Source organism: Anomaloglossus baeobatrachus, chromosome 1 (assembly GCF_048569485.1).
Source record: "Anomaloglossus baeobatrachus isolate aAnoBae1 chromosome 1, aAnoBae1.hap1, whole genome shotgun sequence".
NCBI lineage: Eukaryota > Metazoa > Chordata > Amphibia > Anura > Aromobatidae > Anomaloglossus > Anomaloglossus baeobatrachus.
The window spans coordinates 453,654,120-453,676,158 of NC_134353.1; the positions used below are offsets into that span (position 1 = coordinate 453,654,120).

At 43.3% G+C, this 22,039-nt stretch overlaps 1 protein-coding gene across 1 annotated transcript in view; it reads left to right on the top strand.

Moving 5' to 3' along the window:
* PCSK4 (proprotein convertase subtilisin/kexin type 4) overlaps positions 1-22,039 on the top strand; it is a 133,289-nt gene that overhangs the window by 90,312 nt on the left and 20,938 nt on the right. The window contains exons 8-13 of the mRNA XM_075353171.1: positions 11,057-11,269; positions 12,412-12,512; positions 12,591-12,694; positions 12,780-12,897; positions 13,013-13,192; positions 13,267-13,391. Coding sequence (XP_075209286.1) covers positions 11,057-11,269; positions 12,412-12,512; positions 12,591-12,694; positions 12,780-12,897; positions 13,013-13,192; positions 13,267-13,391 — 841 coding nt within the window. The remainder of the gene's footprint in view (positions 1-11,056; positions 11,270-12,411; positions 12,513-12,590; positions 12,695-12,779; positions 12,898-13,012; positions 13,193-13,266; positions 13,392-22,039) is intronic.

The window sequence follows — 22,039 nt, forward strand, 5'->3', positions numbered from 1 at the left end:
GGAGCAGCGCACACCGCTTAGCGCTGGCTCCTTGCTCTCCTAGTTACAGCACACATCGGGTTAATTACCCGATGTGTACTGCAGCTAAATGTGCACAGAGCAGGGAGCAGCACACAATGCTTAGCGCTGGCTCCCTGCTCTCCTAGCTACAGCACACATCGGGTCAATTAACCCGATGTGTCCTGCAGCTACATATGCACAGAGCAGGAGCCGGCACTGACAGTGAGAGCGGCGGAGGCTGGTAACAAAGGTAAATGTCGGGTAACCAAGGACAGGGCTTCTTGGTTACCCGATGTTTACTGTGGTTACCAGCCTCCGCAGAAGCCGGCTCCTGCTGCCTGCACATTTAGTTGTTGCTGTCTCGCTGTCACACACAGCGATCTGTGCTTCACAGCGGGAGAGCAACAACTAAAAAATGGCCCAGGACATTCAGCAACAACCAACGACCTCACAGCAGGGGCCAGGTTGTTGCTGGATGTCACACACAGCGACATCACTAGCAACATCGCTGCTACGTCACAAAAGTTGTTCGTTAGCAGCGATGTTGCTAGCGATGTTGCTTAGTGTGACAGGGCCTTAATACACAGCCCATCACTCAGGGGGACAAAATGGCGTCTATACATGGGTCCGCACCTTCCACTCTGGCCCCAGAAGATAAGGTGGTGGTTGCATCTAAAGTGACACTGAGCACTCCGGAAATCTTCAGACAAATAAAAGGTATTGATTATAAACGACTGGCGGATGAGGTGGCAAATAGTATACTACCTGATATTTCTGTCACAGTTAAAGATTCAGTAAGGGCTGCACTCACGGCTTTGCAAAATCATCTGGATGAGATAGCGGAGCAAGTCACGGCCATTGAAAACAGAATATCAACTTTAGAAGACTGCCTGGATTCGGATCACACTACAGTGATGCGCTTGTCAAGGGAGAATCTAATATTGCGAGACCGGATTGACGATCTGGAGAAACGCTCTAGGCGCAGTAATCTGCGTATAGTGGGTCTCCCTGAGGCCTACCCCTATGGAGAATTGCGCAGTCTTTGCGAATCAATCATACCCAAGACCTTGGGCATTGCAGTGGGCAGAAGAATAGAGAGAGTGCATCGCATTGGGCCGCCTAGGAATAATTTGGAAGAAGACAAAACCAAACGTCCAAGACAAGTAATTACAAAATACTTGGATTACTCGGACAAACAAGAAATACTCCAGGCATACAAGATAAGACAACAGCCTCTGGAGGTGCAGGGATCGCGTATCTTGATATTTGAAGATTTCTCAGCAGAAGTGACAAGGCAAAGGAGAGCTTTTTCTTCCATCTGCTCGTCTCTATTCAAGAAAAAGGTCAGTTTTCAGCTGAGGTACCCGGCTACTTTGGTTATACTTCATCAAAATGGTTCCTCCCATTCTTTCACGAGTCTGAAGGAGGCGGAAACCTATGTGGGGCATATGAACAGTCCACCTGGTTCCAGAAAATCCCCAGGGTCTGGCCATAACAACTCATCTGAGAAGAATTCAGCGGGAGGAGCTTCGGGGAGGTCTACGCCGGCAGCATCGAAGGGGAAGAATCATCCCGGTAGGCAGCACAAAACCAGCTGAGAGAGACTCTGACCCAGCGGAGTTTTTGATTGAATTTGGGGGTAGGAGTACTCCTTTATATTTGTGGACAATTGTACAGGAACACTGTCCATTGGTTATGGGGAGGTTATGAAAGTCTTTGTACATTGAGGTGGTAAGGCGGGGGGGGAGAAGGGGAGTGATCTTTTTTTTCTTTTCTTTTCTCACTTTCTCTCTCCTTCTCTCTCCCCTTTTCTTCTTCTTTCTCCCCTTTTCTTCTTCTTTCTCCGCATCTTCCTCTCCCTCTCTTGCTCTCCCCCTTCTCTCGCTCCCCATTTTTCTGTTTCTCTCTCCCACCCTCCCTCTCCCTCTTTGTCCCTCCCTCTTTCTCTTTTATTTCTCTCTCCCTATCCCACTCGACCTCTATTTCTTTCTCCTTTTCTTTTACTCCCTTTCTCTCTTCCTTCCCCTATTTCCCTTTTTCTACCTCTCCCTCTTTTCCCATTTTACCTCTAGTTCTTTTCCTTTCACCCTATTATTATATATATTTTTTTTTTCTCTACCTCTCTTTTTCGCTCTCTCTCTCTTCCTCTCTCCCTCTCCGCCACGGCGGTGTGAATATACTCTTACAAAAGTTGTTGCATGAAAAAGTTTAGAGGTTTGACGGATCTCAGGGTCATGGTTGGAAAAAAGTGAAGTCCATGAAGTGTATGGGAGGCTGTGGTGAAGCAGCTGAATGGTTACTAGTGGGAAATGTTTTTCACCATAACGTGTTAAGTATGTTGGTTATAAACAGTGGTTTAGTCTGTTCTGATAAGATTAGGTTTAGTATTGGTTCAGTGGTAGGCGATATTGGCAAAATGAAAGGCTACAGCAGTAATACTCATTGTCATCGGGGCAAATATGCGGATAATTACTTGGAATGTTAAGGGGCTACGCTCCCCACAAAAGAGGCTTAAAATATTGCGACATCTTAGTCACTTCAAACCTGACATAGCACTCCTGCAAGAAACACATCTCGAGGGAAAGGATATACAGAGAATGTGCAAGTTATGGGTAGGGAAAGCTTACGGGGTCCCTTCAGTAAAAAAGAAAGCGGGGGTAATAACACTAATAAATAAAAAACTACAACATCAGGTTACGGATCAATATATGGATAAGGAGGGCAGGGTCTTATTTCTGGCTCTGGAAGCGGGAGGGAAGCTGTATAACATCTTTACTGTTTACGCTCCAAATGATAATAACAAACCCTTTTTTCACCAGCTTGAAATTAAAATTCTGGAACACCCACACCCAAACACAATAGTAGGAGGAGATGTGGCCTCCGTACAGGAGGATAGAAAATTCCCGGGTGGAAATCCTAAATATCACCGTAGTCAAGATAGGGTCATGGGTCCTCTGTTGATGTCTACAGCTCTAAAAGACGTCAAAAATGGTGTGTCAAGAACACACAACAGGAGTACAATTCCCATAAAATATAATAATCTTTATTTAGAAAAATAGAATAAAAACCACAAACAGGTACAGTACAATTATACATCAATTATGAAGATATAGGAGGACCTCTACCAAACATCACCCCCCACAGTAGTATATGTGTGTGCCCAGTACAGGCATATATAGCCAGAGGCAGCCAAGCAGACAGGAAAGATCAGTGTCTCCTGAGATTAAACAATAGTCAGTTCCTGGATGGCTGCTGTATAGAAACAAATAGCTCCCAAGCTGACCCAGGGTAAGTGCAGATAACATGATCAAAAAAGAACAGTGCATGAAATAATTAAATGCAACTTAAGGTCCAGTCACACTAAGCAACTTACCAGCGATCCCAACAACGATAGGGATCGCTGGTAAGTTGCTAGGAGGTTGCTGGTGAGCTGTCACACTGCGACGCTCCAGCGATCCCACCAGCAACCTGACCTGGCAGGGATCGCTGGAGCGTGGCTACACGAGTTGCTGGTGAGCTCACCAGCAACCAGTGACCAGCCCCCAGTCTCCTAGTTACAGCACACATCAGGTTAATTAACCCGATGTGTGCTGCAGCTAAATGTGCACAGAGCAGGGAGCAGCGCACACTGAGCGCTGGCTCCTTGCTCTCCTAGTTACAGCACACATCGGGTTAATTGCCTGATGTGTGCTGCAGCTATCTATGCACAGAGCAGGAGCCGGCAGCACAGGCAGTGAGAGCGGAGGAGGCTGGTATCAAAGGTAAATATCGGGTAACCAAGGACAGGGCTTCTTGGTTACCCGATGTTTACATTAGTTACCAGCCTCAGCAGAAGCTGGCTCCCTGCTCACTGCACATTAGTTGTTGCTGTCTCGCTGTCACACACAGCGATCTGTGCTTCACAGCAGGACAGCAACAACTAAAAAATGGCCCAGGACATTCAGCAACAACCAACGACCTCACAGCAGGGGCCAGGTTGTTGCTGGATGTCACACACAGCAACATCGCTAGCAACGTCACAAAAGTTGTTCGTTACCAGCGATGTTGCTAGCGATGTTGCTTAGTGTGACGGGGCCTTTACCCATAAAAGGACAGGGAGCCAAAAGGCACACACAGTGGGGGGAAGAGGAACAACAACCAATCCCGAACGCGTATCGCTATCGCTTCCTCAGCAGGACGGAGGCAGGGGTGGAAGCTCTAAAAGACGCCTGGAGATGCTTGCATCCCCAGGATAAAGAGTATACTTATTACTCGCACGCAAACAATTCATGGTCCCGTATTGAATACTTTCTCATCTCTGGAGTGCTGATGTGCAATCTGGAGGCAGTGGAGGTGGGAGACTTAGTAATATCGGACCATGCACCGGTGGTGATTGATTTGACAGATGCTTTCCCCAGAGGCTCAGACTATCTTTGGAGATATCCAACCTTCCTTTATGAAAATGAGGAGTTCTCACAGAGACTGAAAGAGTGGTGGTCCGAGTTTGTGGATCACAATAAACAACATCGAGATACTCCGATGCTATTGTGGGACACGGCAAAAGCGGTCCTAAGGGGCAAAATAATAGGTTATGTTTCCTCAATGAGGAAGAAAAATCAGACCAAATTTATTGAAACTTCCTTTAAGTTGAGACCAACTTATACGTCCTTTCAGGAAAACCCAGACAAAGCCCATAGGGATGTTTGGTTGCTTGAGCAGGGGGCTTTCAGAAGGTGGGCAGTAAGGGGGGAGCAAATATTTAAAACAGCCCAGGAGGCAACCCTTCATCGATTTGGGAATAAGGCGGGTAAACTGATGGCCAATCTGGTAAAAATTAGAGGGACTCTGCAAGGACCTATGCAAATGAGGGATCGCACAGGTGAGGTACACAATAATCCTGGGAGGATAATCGAAATATTGGGGGCATATTACAAGCAATTATACACTGGGGACATACAAGTCATAATTCCAGATAACAATATTTTGACTAAAGTGACCCTTCCTGGGATCACAGAGGAACAACGTACTTTTTTGAACGCTAAAATTTCCGTGGAAGAGATAGTTGGCACTCTCAAAAGTATGGAGAACAACAAAGCGCCAGGGCCAGACGGGTTCACGGCTGAATTTTACAAGACAATGGTAGATGAGACATCTCCTCTATTGTTAGAAATATACAACAAGGTCCTGGAGGGTGAAGCGTCTTTTCGCAATAGTAACCTAGCCTATATAAAATTAATTCCGAAACAGGGGAAAGATCCGCTATCCCCAGGCTCTTACCGGCCAATTTCACTCATTAATTTGGACATAAAGCTACTCTCAAAAATAATGGCTAACCGCTTAGCCGTAATCCTGCCCCATTTAATATCCCCAGCTCAAGCAGGTTTCATTAAAAATAGATCAGCGACGCAAAATATTCGTAAAGTCTTATTGGCCCTTGATAGGTTGAGCTCTAAGGATCTGGTCAAAGAGACTCCAGCGTTATTAACAATAGATGCCGAGAAGGCCTTAGATAATGTGGAGTGGCCTTGGCTCTATAGAGTTTTAGACACAATGCTATTCTCGGGGTCTTTCTACAATGTGATACGTGATATTTATACAAATCCTAGAGCACAGGTTTATATTCCCGGTTTCCTCTCGATTCCCTTTCAGTTGCATAGGGGGACTAGGCAGGGCTGTCCCCTTTCACCACTTCTCTTCAACCTGGCTTTGGAGCCCCTGGCGAGGCTGTTAACTGACCATCGCACTTTTCAAGTGATCCTCATAAATAGGATGCGAATACAGGCGACACTCTTTGCCGACGATGTACTGTTGTTTCTCTCTGATCCTAAAACCCAGGTACCACTTATATTGGAAATATTGCGAGAATACGGGAGCTACTCAGGCTTTAACATTAACCCAACTAAATGTGAATTGCTGTACCTGGGCAATGGGAAGGCCCATTTGCAAGAGGGTGGCCAGTGTGAGCATATTTCTATAGCAAGATCATACATCACATATCTGGGCATTAGAATTGGTAAGGGGCCGACTTCTTTATATAACGTAAACTTACCACCTCTTATAAATCAAATAGTTCAGGACCTCCAGAGATGGCAGGACCTCCCGTTGAACATCATGGGCAGAGCACAATTAATTAAGATGATGTCCATGTCTAAGTTGATGTATCATATCCAAACTCTACCTTTGCTCTTAATAGAAGTTTCTCGAGGTTTGTGTGGAGGGGGAAACAAGCTCGCATTGGTATAAGGAAGCTGACTTTATCAAAGGATAATGGGGGATTAAACCTACCAAATGTTAGGGGTTACAATCTGGCCTGTTTGTCCAGGTATTGGATGGATTGGATTCATGGCTCACAGAAACACGTGTCCCTTGGAGTTGAGAGAGATTATGCGTTTCCATAGGATTTAAAGGCCCTTCTTCACACCAGTCAAGCTAATCTACCCCAAAAAATTAAGCAGTCTTCTCTGTTTAAGGATACAATAGCAGCCTGGAGGGCAGTGAGGAAGCATTACAAGTTGGCATATAAAATTTCTAAATATCTACCCCTATGGGATAATCCAGGGTTCAGCCAGGGAATTAGCAATAAGCTATTTGAAGAATGGAGGCGGAAAGGTATACAGAGGGTCTCTCATCTTTTTCATCCTTCTGAGCCAAGATGGTTGGGGAGGGAAGAATTGGTAGACAATTATGGGTTGAATCCTAACCAAATAATCCAGTATGATCAGTTGAGGCATAAGGTTATGGCTCAATTGCAAGACATATTGTGGGAGGTGTCACTTAATACATTTGACGGCCTGGTCAAGATGGCACAAACGTCCTCGTCAATCTCATCTATATATATCAGGCAATGCGAAACCAGTTGACTGGCTATCAACCAGAGAGTTTCTTTAAGCCAGGGGAAAAGCAACTAGGGGACCCCGACATTGGAACAAAGATTAGGGAGGGGTGGAGGGCCCTACGAAAGGCAATACTGAATGAACAGTGGCGGGAGACTCAGTATAAAGTGATGCATCGGGCGATCTATGCATTAAATTTGCCCAGAAAGCTTGAGAATCCTGTCCGAAATGCAATTTAGAAGCAACGGATCTCTACTATGGATTGTGGCTGTGTCCCCACCTTGAGCCACTGTGGGCCCAAGTATCAAAGTGTGTTGCTAAACTCTGGGACATCAAACTCCTTCTCTCCCCTACTCTGGTTCTGTTCCATGCGTGGGAGGGAGTGAGCGTCGAGGGGAGGAGGAGTAAACATCCTCCTTCACTACTACATGTAATCATACTTGCAACAAAGAGGATGATACTGAAATATTGGTTGGAGTCAAAAGTACCCTTGTTCAAAGAAGTAATAATCCATATAAAACGGCATTTTAACAGAGTTAGAGAGCCTTGATGCTGGAAAAAAGTTGGGACGATTGGGCAGTCACTTCAAAAAGTGGAGGGATTTCATTATAACCTACTTTAATTCGGAGGAAATAGAACGCTTAATGTCACCATTTAAGGAGACGGCGTGGTATCACTCTGAGAAGTTAGGTGGTACACTCGGAGGACTGGAGGTGGGGGTTGAAGGTGACTAGGTGGGAGTGGGTTTGAGTAGTGGTGGTTTCAGGGGTGGGGGGAGTAGGAGAATTTAACAGGATGGTTGCAAATTCATTCATATAGTTAGTTATAAGGGTTTCCGTGAGGTATTAAAGATTCTGAGTCTTACTGTGAATACTGTGAACATTGATTAGATGTGGTAGTACTGAATTGTAAATGGAGCGATATACAATTTTTTTTGTCATTTTGTTGATAATTTTGTTGATATTATTAATATTATTTGTTCTATGTAATGATTTGTTTGCTTTTGAAAATAAATAAAAATTATAATTTAAAAAAAAAAACAAAAACCTTTTGGGTTGATTGAGAACATAGTTGTTGATCAATAATAAAAAAAAATCCTCTAAAATACAACTTGCCTAATAATTCTGCACGCGGTGCAGATGGAAATCCCAATGTAAGTGCTTAGTATAGAGCACAGGATAAATGTGAACTGATCCAAAATGTTCTGTACCTGAAATCGCCACCAAATAGCATTCAATTCAACCCACAAAAACACAAGTGCCCATTCGGGTCCGTCATCTGTTAATGGAAATATAGGGGTCTTCCATGTTACTGGTAGCACAAAGGCTCTAGAAAAACGCCATGGCTCCCCCTCTCAAAAAAGGAATCCATTAAAATCTGCGCTCCCAAATCTAAATCCCCCCTTCCTTCTTAGCACCACAATGTGTCTAAACTACAATTAATTAAAGAATGTACGTCTGGAACTCCAATGGTGTGAACAAGGTGCAAAACTCAAAAACATATAACTATACAATAAGGTAAAGAGTTGCACACTAGTCACAATGTATGGGGAAATAATGAAAAGCAGAACTGCTATGGGAATACTAGAATGAAAAATACAATGAACTATCTGAAAAATTGAAAACATTTGAAAATGGAATATGCATAATTGCTATGAGGAATACAAGAGATGTTTAGCCATTGTATTGATCAATGCAAAAGAGCCTCAAAACCACGCCAAGGTAATCTCTATTTTTGGGGTCCCTGACTTATGTGTAACCTCACCTGCAGTTACAAAAACTTGCTCTGTATGGGAAGCAAAGGACCAAGCTATATATGTGAAATGAAACACATGGCTATGGGTGGGGCAGGGTTCTCAAACAAAAAGTGCATACTAATTAAAGAATGTACATCTGGAACACCAATGGTGTGAACAAGGTGCAAAACTCAAAAACATATAACTATACAATAAGGTATAGATGTTTAGCCATTGCATTGCGTGGTTTTCGGGCTCTTTTGCATTGATCAATACAATGGCTAAACATCTCTTGTATTCCTATTATTCATAGTTATACATATTCCAGTTTCAATTTTTTTCAATTTTTCAGATAGTTCATTGTAGTTTTCATTTTAGTATTCCCATAGCAGTTTTGCTTTTCATTATTTCCCCATACATTATGACTAGTGTGCAACTCTTTACCTTATTGTATAAACTACAATTAATGTCCACATGGTTGGCATTGTTCTAGTGAGAAGAGCCTGGTTAATTTACGGGGTGCAGGTTTTCAGAAGCATGAGCTGGGTACAATGTACAGGCACTACAATATACTGGGCACGACAAGGACTTAATTGCAATTTTTAATTCTGCAATATTCACTGTGTTTGACTCCATGGGTCTTTTCCAGAAACTAAATCATCCCTACACCCATAGATGAAATCCCAGAGGGGTATAATTTCCAAAATTTGAGGGGATTTCTGATGTTCTGGCCCTTAGGGGCTCTGCAAAAGGAATCCGCAAGCTAGTCTTGGAAAATCTGTGCTCCAAAAATCAAATGGCGCACCTTCCCTCCCCAGCCCTGCAGTGCAGCCAAACAGTGCTGTACTGTTCACATGTGGGGTATTGCAACATTTAGGAGAATTTGTGTAACACATTTTGGAGGGTTTTTTTACCTATTCCCCTTGTGAAAACTGGAAATATGGGATTAATCCAACATTTTAGTAGTAGAAATGTAATTTATATTTTCTTTACTGCCCAATAGTATACCATTTTGAGCACAACTGTGGTGTCCATATGCTCACTGTATCCCTGGATGAATTCATTGAGGTGTTGAGTTTGTAAAATGGGGTCCACTTGTGGGGGTTTCTGCTGTTTTGGTACCTCAATGGCTCTGCCAATATGACTTGGCACCCCCAAACCATTCCAGCTAAATATGAACTCCAATATGGTGCTTTTTACCTTTTGTACTTGTGCCTCAAAAGTAGTTTTTGACCACATATTAGGTATTGGCATACTCGGGAGAAATTGCACAGCAAATTGTATGGTCCATTTTTTTCCATGTTACCCTTGTGAAAATGAAATGTTATGGGTTAAAGCAACATTTTTGTGGTTAAAATTATATTGTTATTATTTTCATGGCTCAGTGTTATAAAATTCTGTGATGCACCTGAGATATCAAAGTGCTCACCAAACATGTAGATAAATTCATTGAGGGGTCTAATTTCCAAAATGGGGTCATTTGTGGAGGATCTCCACTGTTTAGGCACCTCAAGGGCTCTCCTTATGTGACATGGCGTCTGCTAATGATTACAGCTAATTTTGTATTAAAAATGCAAATGGTACTCTTTCCCTTCTGAGCCCTGCCGTGCACAAAAAGTTGATTTGCACCACATATGGGGTATTGATGTACTCAGCAGAAATTGCACAACAAATTGTAGAGTGCATTTTCTCCTGTTAAAGCAACATTTTTGTTGTAAAAATGTATTATTTCATTTTCATGGCTCAACATTGCAAAATTCTGTGAAGCAGCCCAGGGGTTCAAGTTTGAGCTTCCAAGCCTTCCAAGTCCCACCCTCCGCTCAACCAGCAGATTTAAACTACATATGGGGTACTGGCATACTCATGAGAAATTGCACAACAAAATGTATGAAGAAAGGAAGAAATTCCAGCAACTTCAGGAGAAAGTAGAATTTTCTTAAAAAACAGTTTCTTTATTGGTAATAAAAATATTAATATTCCATCCAAGCAAGACAAAAATAGAGAGGCAAGACAGAGGAGCTGTTTCCTACGCGTTTCAACCTGAATAGGTCTTAATCATGGAATGCGCAGAGGAACAAAATGTATGGTGCATTTTCTCCTATTTCTCTTATTACCTTTGTGAAATTACAACATTTGGGCTAAAGTAAGATTTTTGTAGGAAAAAGTAAATATTCAATTTTTTTCCTTTTTAGTTCCTGTGAATGACCTAAAGGGTTAATAAGCTTCTTCGATGTGATTTTGAGGGGTGCAGTTTTTAGAATTGTCACGTTTGAGTAATTTCTGTCACCTAGGCTTTTCAAAGTCACTTCAAATGTGATGTGGTCCCCTAAAAAAAAGAAAAAAAAGAATCATGATTATCGAAAATCTTATCTTATGCACATCTTTCACAGATTCTGCTTGGAATATATAAACTTTTGAACAGAGTACACCTATAATATCTGAAATTCTTTATACAGATACATGTATCAATGTCGTTCATTCTCGACCTTTGTGTTTTCTCCAATTTTAGGGACGTGGTGGCCTTGGCTCAATTTTTGTTTGGGCATCAGGAAATGGAGGCTTGCATTATGATAACTGTAACTGTGATGGTTACACCAACAGTATTTTCACTTTGTCGGTTGGTAGCACCACAGAGCATGGAGATGTCCCATGGTATAGTGAAGCTTGTGCCTCAACTCTCACCACCACCTTCAGCAGTGGCCTCAGCAAGAACCGACAAATTGTAAGAAGCTAACTTTATGGCTTTATGCACCCGTAACATGTAATTTGAACTGAAGAGTGTTTCTAGAAGTAAAGGTCTGTTTGCACTGCAAGATTATTATTAACAAGTGTTCCTAGGAACAGTTGTCCTCTGATAATTGAGCAGTCTACACAGGCAGACAATCACCCGACAAACAAGCAAACAGCTCGTTCATTGAGTGGAATTATTTTTTCGTTTATACAAAATATCATCGTTTTGTGTAAACAAGACTCATGATGCAGAGAATAGTGGCAGGCAGCCTATGTGCACATAATGATCTATTAGTGATGATTCAGTGTGTATCTGAAGTGGGGTTTTCTCTGTGTGATCTGGCCATTAACAGATAGCTGATCCGCTAACGCACTCCTGTGCTTTCTATGAGAGAGCCACTGCCTGACTCGTCTGGCAGCCGCTTATGTCTCCGGAAACTGAGTCAGCAGTCTAAAATCAGACCTTCTGAATCCTTATCTCCCAGTCAAATGAGGAGTTCAGAGGCCCCCATTCACAATAGACAACTCCACCATACCTTCCTAAAAAAGAAGACCTTTCTGCATGCTAAACTGTACAACTATCCAAATAATGCATCTATGTGATGGAGGTGGTATTCATATTGCCCTTATTCTAACAATTTCCTTGTATTTTCTTTCCTGCCCCACCATATAACTTAGGGGTAAAGCCCTGTAGGCTCATCATATGATCCTTGGCTCTAGGTTAAGGTCTATTTTAACCTTCAGTTAGTTGCACCAAAATATTTACACCATTAGTCTCATAGGGTTTATGGGACCCAAAATAATTTTTACTTTATTTATGAACTTAAGGTACATCTTCTTAGCTAAATGATAATATGAAATTTCAAGTAATTTTCAACATTTAAACATCTACTAATGTGCCATGAAAAAACAAGCAATTATTTAGCACAGGTATCACATATCTTCTAGTGGTGCTGATTGCATATGTAATTCTAAGAAGCTACTGAAATGGACAGTTACATTCCATTCGTGCGGAAATGTGACGAAAACAAACTTGCTTATGGTCCAATGGACCCCATGTGACTAATAACAGATTAACTAGACCTATTTAAGACTTTTTAAACTTGTTGTGCTAATTCTATCAACCTTTTGCAGGTCACCACTGATATACGCTACCGTTGTACCGAGCACCACACTGGCACATCGGCATCTGCCCCCCTAGCTGCTGGAATTATTGCACTCGCATTGGAAGCAAAGTAAGAAATTAATGGATGAGAATGTTTCTGCAAAGATGTATAGAATTTATCCCTGATTTGTACATTTTGTGAACACAGTCCCTCCCTCACATGGAGAGATGTTCAACACATTGTGGTGCGTGCGTCAAGTCCTGCTAATCTAAAGGCTGATGACTGGGTGATTAATGGAGTTGGCAGAAATGGTGAGGCCAGAAACCATTTCCTTTTAACTTAAAATTAATCAGTTGCAAATGTGTAAAAATATTTTTTATTATTTTTTTTTTTGAGTGAGCCATCATTATGGGTATGGACTTCTGGATGCTGGAAAATTGGTGGACCTAGCACTAAAGTGGGAAACTACACATCCTCAGAGAATGTGCTTGGTGAAGCTTGTGAGTAGTCCTCAGTAAGTGTCAATCTGTTTTCTTATGTCATTCTGTTTTGCTTGACCAAAATCTATGTTTATTGTCTTGTACTGCAGAATTGGGTAGTTTTTTTATTTTTCTTTTTCTTTCTTATAGAAAAATAACCTCACATCTTGTAGTAAGTCGCAATATCAGTGGCTGCTCCGGAAGACCAAACTACATCAGGTCTCTTGAACATGTGCAAGCTCAAATCTCCCTTAGCTATAGTCGTAGGGGCGATCTTGAAATTGCCCTCACCAGCCCTATGGGTACACGTTCTGTGCTTATGGCATTACGGTAAGGTTGTAATATGAGTAAAAATGCTAAGATATTAAAGCTAAAGAAGTATAAAATGTCCCTCAATTTTCTAGACCATATGATACCAGTTCTGCAGGGTATCAAAACTGGTCCTTTATGAGTACCCACACGTGGGATGAAAATCCACGAGGCATATGGACCCTTGAAGTGGTGAATAAAGGAGATCCCCGAAACACAGGTTGGTATTACTTTTATTATTCTTACAAATACAGATGTTTGTAAATATGAAAGATTAAAAATTCTTTTATGTAACTTAGTTATTTTAAAATCTGATAGAACTATAGTAGGAGATAAAGGTTTCTTTTTATTCCATTCTTTATAAAGGAAGCTACTAGTCGCAAGATGGATTGCATCAAATGGGAGCGAAATACACTGCTTCAAAAAATTAAATCGACACTTGCACATTATAAAACTAGGCTGATTTAGTTGAATCTGTCACAAAACACTATGAAACTGTAGATTAATCTGGCAGTTAATAGTGTTCCAAAGCTGCACGGTTGCCACTCTGAAGGCCCAGCTATCGGGAGGAAATTAACTTTATTTCTCTGGATTTCTCTCATAGAGGCATGGCCTCAATCACTTCTCAGTACATAGTGAGCGGTGGCTGTATTCATACCCTATCACTGACTGACAGCTGGCTTAGTACTGATTCACTTTTAGCCAGCTGTCTGTGCCGGGGCATAGTTACAGCCACTGCTCACTATGTACTGAGCGGTGACTGAAGCCATACCGGCCGCGCCTCTATGACTGAAAGCTTTAGGCTGCCATGAGGAATAAAGTTAATTTCCTCCCGGTAGCTGGACTTTAGACCGGTCAGCTTTGGAGTACTATTAAAGTAACATAGATGTATGAGGGCTTATCTGCGGGATGAGCTGTATTTTTAAATATTACCATTCATTTTAACTTAATGTGAAAAGTATGAGCTGTACTTTTAAATGATAAGAAAAAAAGGGAAAAACAGCCAGCAATTCTCAAGATTCTCAAGATCTCAAAATTCTCAAGAATAAAAAACGTTTCTTTATTTCTTCATTTTAAAAAAGAGTGTGCAAAAGTGGAATAAAAAAAGGCAGTACCCTTACATGTTTCAGACCTCACAGGGTCCTTAGTCATAGTCAGCCTCTTGCACACTCTTTTTTTTAAAATGAAGAAATAAAGAAAAGTTTTTATTCTTGAGAATTTTGGTGCTGGCTGTTTTTCCCTTTTTTCTTGCCATTGTCCGGATGTGATCTCCGTTTTCAGGCCGTGCATCAGTGGAGCTGTGGATAAACTAAGGGGTAGGCTGAATTCAATTTTTTCTTTTCACTTTTAAATGATACCATTCAATTTAACTTAATGTGAAAGAATTCCAACTGGGTAAGACAAAAATGAAAAAAATAATTCCGCTGTTGTTTTTGCAGGTGTTTATTGCATGATAAAACTGACCTGGAAACTTATTTCTGCAGGTCAATATGATTATGGTGTTATTAAACTTGATAAGGTTTTTTTATTTTAGTGGTTATGTAAAAATTCAGAAAAAAGCTTTGTTTGCGTTACCATTTTTTTGAGACTCATATCTTTTATATTTGTGCGGTCTATGGAGCCTGAGTAAAGACGTATTTTCTAATAATCGATGAGCTGACATTTTTATTAATAACATTTTGGAGAACATATGATATTTTAATACAATTTTTCTTTTCTTTTAGGAAAGTGTGGTGACTATAAAATAGCAATGCTGTCGTTTTGATTTTTTTTCATCCTTGTTACCATTTAATGTAAAGCTTAAATACTTTTTTAAATATTTTGATATATCACAAATAACACAGGGAAAAAGTATTGAACACATGAAGAAAGAGAGGTGCTAAAAGCCATAGAAAGGCATGACTCCAACTGAAATATGTCAGTAACAAGAAAGCTATTCTGCCACTGAAAAAATCTCTAGTTCAAAATGCCAATAAAATACATTTAAGTGGGACTAACATGAAAAAAATGTGGAAATAAATCAAACCATAGATGCCCATAAATTTAGTAATGTGTAATGTGAAATGACACAGAGAAAAAGTATTGAACACACATACTGAAATTTATTTAATACTTCACACAAAAGCCTTTGTTAGTAATGACAGCTTCAAGACCCCTGTATGGAGAAACAAGTTGCATACAGTTAGGTCCAGAAATATTTGGACAGTGACACAAGTTTTGTTATTTTAGCTGTTTACAAAAACATGTTCAGAAATACAATTATATATATAATATGGGCTGAAAATGCACACTCCCAGCTGCAATATGAGAGTTTTCACATCCAAATCGGAGAAAGGGTTTAGGAATCATAGCTCTGTAATGCATAGCCTCCTCTTTTTCAAGGGACCAAAAGTAATTGGACCAGGGACTCTAAGGGCTGCAATTAACTCTGAAGGCGTCTCCCTCGTTAACCTGTAATCAATGAAGTAGTTAAAAGGTCTGGGGTTGATTACAGGTGTGTGGTTTTGCATTTGGAAGCTGTTGCTGTGACCAGACAACATGCGGTCTAAGGAACTCTCAATTGAGGTGAAGCAGAGCATCCTGAGGCTGAAAAAAAAGAAAAAATCCATCAGAGAGATAGCAGACATGCTTGGAGTAGCAAAATCAACAGTCGGGTACATTCTGAGAAAAAAGGAATTGACTGGTGAGCTTGGGAACTCAAAAAGGCCTGGGCGTCCACGGATGACAACAGTGGTGGATGATCGCCGCATACTTTCTTTGGTGAAGAAGAACCCGTTCACAACATCAACTGAAGTCCAGAACACTCTCAGTGAAGTAGGTGTATCTGTCTCTAAGTCAACAGTAATGAGAAGACTCCATGAAAGTAAATACAAAGGGTTCACATCTAGATGCAAACCATTCATCAATTCCAAAAATAGACAGGCCAGAGTTAAATTTGCTGAAAAACACCTCATGAAGCCAGCTCAGTTCTGGAAAAGTATTCTATGGACAGATGAGGCAAAGATCAACCTGTACCAGAATGATGGGAAGAAAAAAGTTTGGAGAAGAAAGGGAACGGCACATGATCCAAGGCACACCACATCCTCTGTAAAACATGGTGGAGGCAACGTGATGGCATGGGCATGCATGGCTTTCAATGGCACTGGGTCACTTGTGTTTATTGATGACATAACAGCAGACAAGAGTAGCCGGATGAATTCTGAAGTGTACCGGGATATACTTTCAGCCCAGATTCAGCCAAATGCCGCAAAGTTGATCGGACGGCGCTTCATAGTACAGATGGACAATGACCCCAAGCATACAGCCAAAGCTACCCAGGAGTTCATGAGTGCAAAAAAGTGGAACATTCTGCAATGGCCAAGTCAATCACCAGATCTTAACCCAATTGAGCATGCATTTCACTTGCTCAAATCCAGACTTAAGACGGAAAGACCCACAAACAAGCAAGACCTGAAGGCTACGGCTGTAAAGGCCTGGCAAAGCATTAAGAAGGAGGAAACCCAGCGTTTGGTGATGTCCATGGGTTCCAGACTTAAGGCAGTGATTGCCTCCAAAGGATTCGCAAGAAAATATTGAAAATAAAAATATTTTGTTTGGGTTTGGTTTATTTGTCCAATTACTTTTGACCTCCTAAAATGTGGAGTGTTTGTAAAGAAATGTGTACAATTCCTACAATTTCTATCAGATATTTTTGTTCAAACCTTCAAATTAAACGTTACAATCTGCACTTGAATTCTGTTGTAGAGGTTTCATTTCAAATCCAATGTGGTGGCATGCAGAGCCCAACTCGCGAAAATTGTGTCACTGTCCAAATATTTCTGGACCTAACTGTATGTGCCACCCCCGTGTCAGCAGCAGGGCTGCTCGGATCCAGATCCGCGGTGGCTCGAGGGGTGCCCAGACCTGGGGGTCGTGCGGTCACTCAAATGAAGGGGATATTTACAGTGGATTGTGTTAGAGTTCGTGACGCCACCCGTGGTATGTGGTAATGTGGAGTACCACCGCTGCTGTTGGGAGTACCCGGGGGTGATGGAGTGGGGCAGCCAGGTGTTAGAACCCTCCACGGGTAGGGGGGAATGCCTCGGGACTCGGTGATGGTGTTCGGGGAGTGCCATGGGGAGTGAAGGGGTCACTTGCGTACTCACTCAGTCCATAAAGCTGACACCGACAACTGGATAAACCAAAGTTCTGGATACCGCTGCCGCTGAGGGGAGCTAGTTCGGGTCCCATCCCCAATAGTGCTGCCTGGTGATCAGTGACCTGCCTCCTGGCACTAAGTTTACTTCTCTGTTGGTCCCACTAGTATGAAACTTACCGGGTCCCGCTTCCCACTATGGCTAAGTGTGGCAGCTTGCTCTCAGGGTTCACGCTTGGGATTTCCTGGACCGTTTTAGTGAAAAGTCCTATCCCCTTCATTGCGCTAGTACCCCGATTTTGGAGCCGGTGAAGAGCGGATCTTGAAGCCTCCATTCTCGTTGGGTAAATTGTCAGGTTGCCTGAAGCTACTCCCTGACCTAGGGTCCACGTACCCAGTCGTGCCCTGGTCCCAGCCTGGTGATGGTACAAGGCCGCCGGCTGTCCTCCTCGACAGTTCCGTGACCCTTGTCATGATCCCCTGCGACCGGGGGTCCAGTTCCTCTAGGTCTAGACCACCGTCTGCTACCTAGATGGCTTCATAGGAGCCCTGCTCCTGACCTCCTCTCTCGTTCACTTCCAAACTACTTCTCCACTTCTAACACTCCTGACCTCCCCTAACCAACCCCCCAAGTGGGCGACCCTATTCCACTCAGGCCATCTACTGGTGCGTCTGGTGGGTGTGGTGCAGAATGTACCTAGGATTTTAATCAGCTGATGTAGGCAACACTATGTAGTTGGGGACCCATAACCAAGGAGGTGGTGGATATTGCACAAAAGGGCAGATTGCACAATACACTGTGACGACCTGATAGTCCAGGGGCGTCACATTCCCCCTTGGTTAAACGTAGCTCGTCCTCGAGCTACAAGACATCAGAGGTTTATTATTTTAATTTATTTTTTTTTAACTGCAAAAATAGAAAAAAAGGAACATTTTTATTTACAAGATACATCCCACATTAGAGAGGCTGGGCACTTAAACGTTACGAACTTTAGAGTTTGTTAAACCAACGGTGGAACGCTACTGATTAAGTTAGTAGCAAAGGCTCAACCTGCTCCGTTGCAGCCTCTTCCTGCAACAGTCCAGTTCCAATGTCCCGGATCCCATTAACCCGCCACCCAAACAACTTGATCCACTGCATACCTTTTGTGGGTCCATGACCAGATTAAGGTCCCGGGTGTTGCAAAAGACGACTCTGGTGGGCACAGGAGGTGCAACTAGTTACAAGAACACAAGTCTGTGTTGGTCACAACCAGTCCCATGACCATGGTCCATATTTACTATAAACATTGGCGCATAATTATAACGGAGTCCATGCACCGGGGTACACACTATAAAAATCTTCTCGTTAATCAGGTAACGTCTTCTGTTCATTCAAACTTTGTTGATTAAACCCTTATCTTCTAGCATTTTCTCTATATGAAAAACGACAAATTTTGAAAAATAACAAACGAAATACAGACACCTAACAGCTCTGTAATAAGATCTACATATTACTGGTACCGCTCACTTGGAGGCTGGTAATCAACGGTGGTGGCTGGAAAAACCCGCTCATCAACCATAGCGAGCCGATTCACATCTAGGGCGTACCAGACCCTCTCACTCCAATGCCGAGTGTAGGTAACCACCTCTCCTGGCTCCAGGTTTTGGTCCGGGTGGTCCCTCGGGAGATGTTGCTCTATATCTCTCCGAGTGACAAACACTTCTTCAGAGAGGCTCGCCTCCCAGAGGAAACCCCACCCTTTGTCGGGGTTGAACCGCTTTACACGGCTTCTGCGCCACGGCCCTCTGACACGGAAGGTAGCCTTCCTTAAGTGTTCCTTTTTTCTCTGGGCACAGGCAACCATATCTCGTTGCCTCTGGTCTTGATTTGTCATCTCCGGTTTTAGCTTTGGCTGATGTCGTTCCCTGTAGGGGCGTCAGCGTCCAGCCTCGGCTCCCTAATTGGCACTGGCTTTAATCGTGCTGTCGTGGCCCCAACAGCCGTTGGGATGCCGCGCAGTGGCGGAACCGGCAGCTCTCCAGGCTCCACCTCTGCGATGTGGGCAAAATAACCGGCTGCTCTGCAGCCGGGGTTGCAGAGTCCTGGTGCTCTGCCTCTTGGGCAAAATAACCGACTGCTCTGCAGCCGGGGTTGCAGAGTCCTGGTGCTCTGCCTCTAAGGACGGGCCCGGTGATGCGGCCGGGTCTGGTCGGGCCGGTGTCGGGGTGACCGCTGTCGTGACCGGGTCGAGTTACGGAACCGGGGGTTCTGCATCTGCATCTTCACTGGGGCTGAAGGTTCCGTTGCCATGGTGAGAGCAGGCAGCTCGGCGTCCGCCGAGGACGGGGTTGGTAGCGGCGGAGTGTTTGTCGGGACTGCTGGGGGCGGCCCGGATCCCTCAGCCGTATTGGCCGGATTGGGGTAATCATTAGGGACTGGGTAACCGCTTACCCTCTCTTCTCGTGGGATCTCAATCTCACGGGCTCGCACCGCCACCGCCAGGCTCCTCATCTCTTCCCTCCAGTGATCCAGTATGAATAGGAACTGCATCCGCATCCTTCAGCAAAGCTGCTCCGTCTCTTCCTCAATCCAGGTCGCGGTCCCAGGAACAGCACGTTCCGGTGACCAGCTCCGCTCCGCCATCTTTCCTCTGCGCTATCCAGGAACGTTATGGCAGAGTCCTGGCGTCCCTGCTTCTCTTCCGCTGCTACATGCTGTCACGCCCCTCGGTTTTCACTCAGCACTCTCTCGCTGCTGTGATTTTTATATTTAACCCTTTACTGTAGTATGTGATCGATCGGTACTTTTTGATTACTCAGTCATGAGAATTGGTTTCTAACCCTATATTGTTACAGGTGACCATGTGACATTGTGGTCCTTCTATCTAATACACTACTTGAGTTGCCCCCTGTCTCAATATACAGTGGTGGTACTCGTACTTAACTATTTATTAAGGTACCTATTTTCCCACTCTAATGGGTAGCTGATACCAGGTCTATATACAATAACATCTGTTACTGAGTAGGCAACGGATACTAGGGGGTTGTGTGTATGTATGTACCCATTTGGGCTTATTCGCATAAATCTATCATATACATTGTCTAGTAGTTAAAAAAAAATCCTTTTATATGTGGGTAATGATGTGAGTTATTGATAAAAGGCACTTTTGTCCTATATATCACACTTGTATTCTGTTGGGGGACGGCGTGTTTGGGGATATAAACCATGATTGGTTTTTTAGTGTTTTTAATGTCTATTTGTTGTGTGTCTTGATTACTCTCTGAGCCAGACAAATGTGTGTTCTTGATATGTCATCACAATAAAGTTTTGTATTTTTCTATATAATGACTCATTGGTGATCCCTGTTGAGTATACTCTTTTTCTTTTTGTTTCATGTGGTTATATGTATACTGGAAGATCCCAATGGGTGGTGCCCTTCGTCTAACTTAAAGGGAACCTGTCATCAGAAATTTAGCTATAAAGCTAAAAGTTCCCCCCTCTGCAGCTCCTGGGCTGCATTCTAGGAAGCTTCCTATAGTTCTTGTGGCCACTTTTATACCAAAATAAACACTTTGTAAACTTGTACCTTTTCTTATGCAAATTTCGTAAATCTTCCATGGGGGCGGGCTGCCTGGGGTCCGTTGCTGTCCTCCTGCCGATTTACGCCGCCCCCGAACGCTGAATTTCAAAGCTCAGGACGCCGCCCCTGGGTGCCCGTGGTCCCGCGCATGCGCTGTTCCACTGTAGCGGTGCCGTGCACTGTGTGCACGTGTGACCGCTGGTGACGCTTTGCGCGGGCACGAGGTTATGGGCGGCGCTGTGCGTGTCATCAGCAAGTGCCGCCCATAACCTCGTGACCACACTTTCCCCTATTACTCCAGCGTTATGCGCAAGCGCTCGCTGGCCAGATGACCGGACGTCACCTCTTTCCCATCCTGCTCAGCAGCTCCGTATAGAGCGATTCGACATCACAAGAGACTAGCAGGGAACCCTCGCCCACGTGCAAAGAGTCGATTTTTTTGTTAGAAAGTTACTCGTATCCTTAGTATGCGAAGGAAGGGACTCCACTAAAGGCTTAAGCAGGGAATCTATGTAAATGCATACCCGCTCCAAAAAATTACCCACCCCCGACACGATGGGTCTGCCCGGTGGTGTATTCACATCTTTATGCACTTTGGGCAATAAATATAGTGTCGGTACCATCGGCTCGACCACAAGCAATGAGTCGAACAATCTCTTCTCAATGACCCCATTATCTAAGGCATCCTTCAGCAAGCATTGCAGTTCTTTCATAAACTTGCTGAGGGGGTTAAATGTGAGGCGCTGGTAACACTCACTGACCCTAAGCTGTCTATATGCCTCTTTTTCAAAAAACGTACAGGGCCACACACCCACCCTTGTCGGCAGGTTTAATCACTATATCGTCTAATTTCTTGATCCTGTCAATGCAGCTCCTCTCCTCCCTTGTTAAGTTGTCATTGTATATATTGATGGGAAATTTAGAAAATTCATCAGAGACGAGCTGCACGAACAGGTCAACATTAGGACTAGCCGACAAGGGGGGGAACTTTTTAGATTTAATCCGTAACCGTGAAGGAATCTTACCTAGGGCATTGGTGGAATGTTCCTCAGATAATTCTTCAAGAATACGCAGGGCAGTTTGTTCAGTCTCTGTTGGAAAAGCTTTCTGTAGATCCTCGTCATGAAACCACCTTTTCATTATCAATGCCCGGGCGAAAATATGTAGATC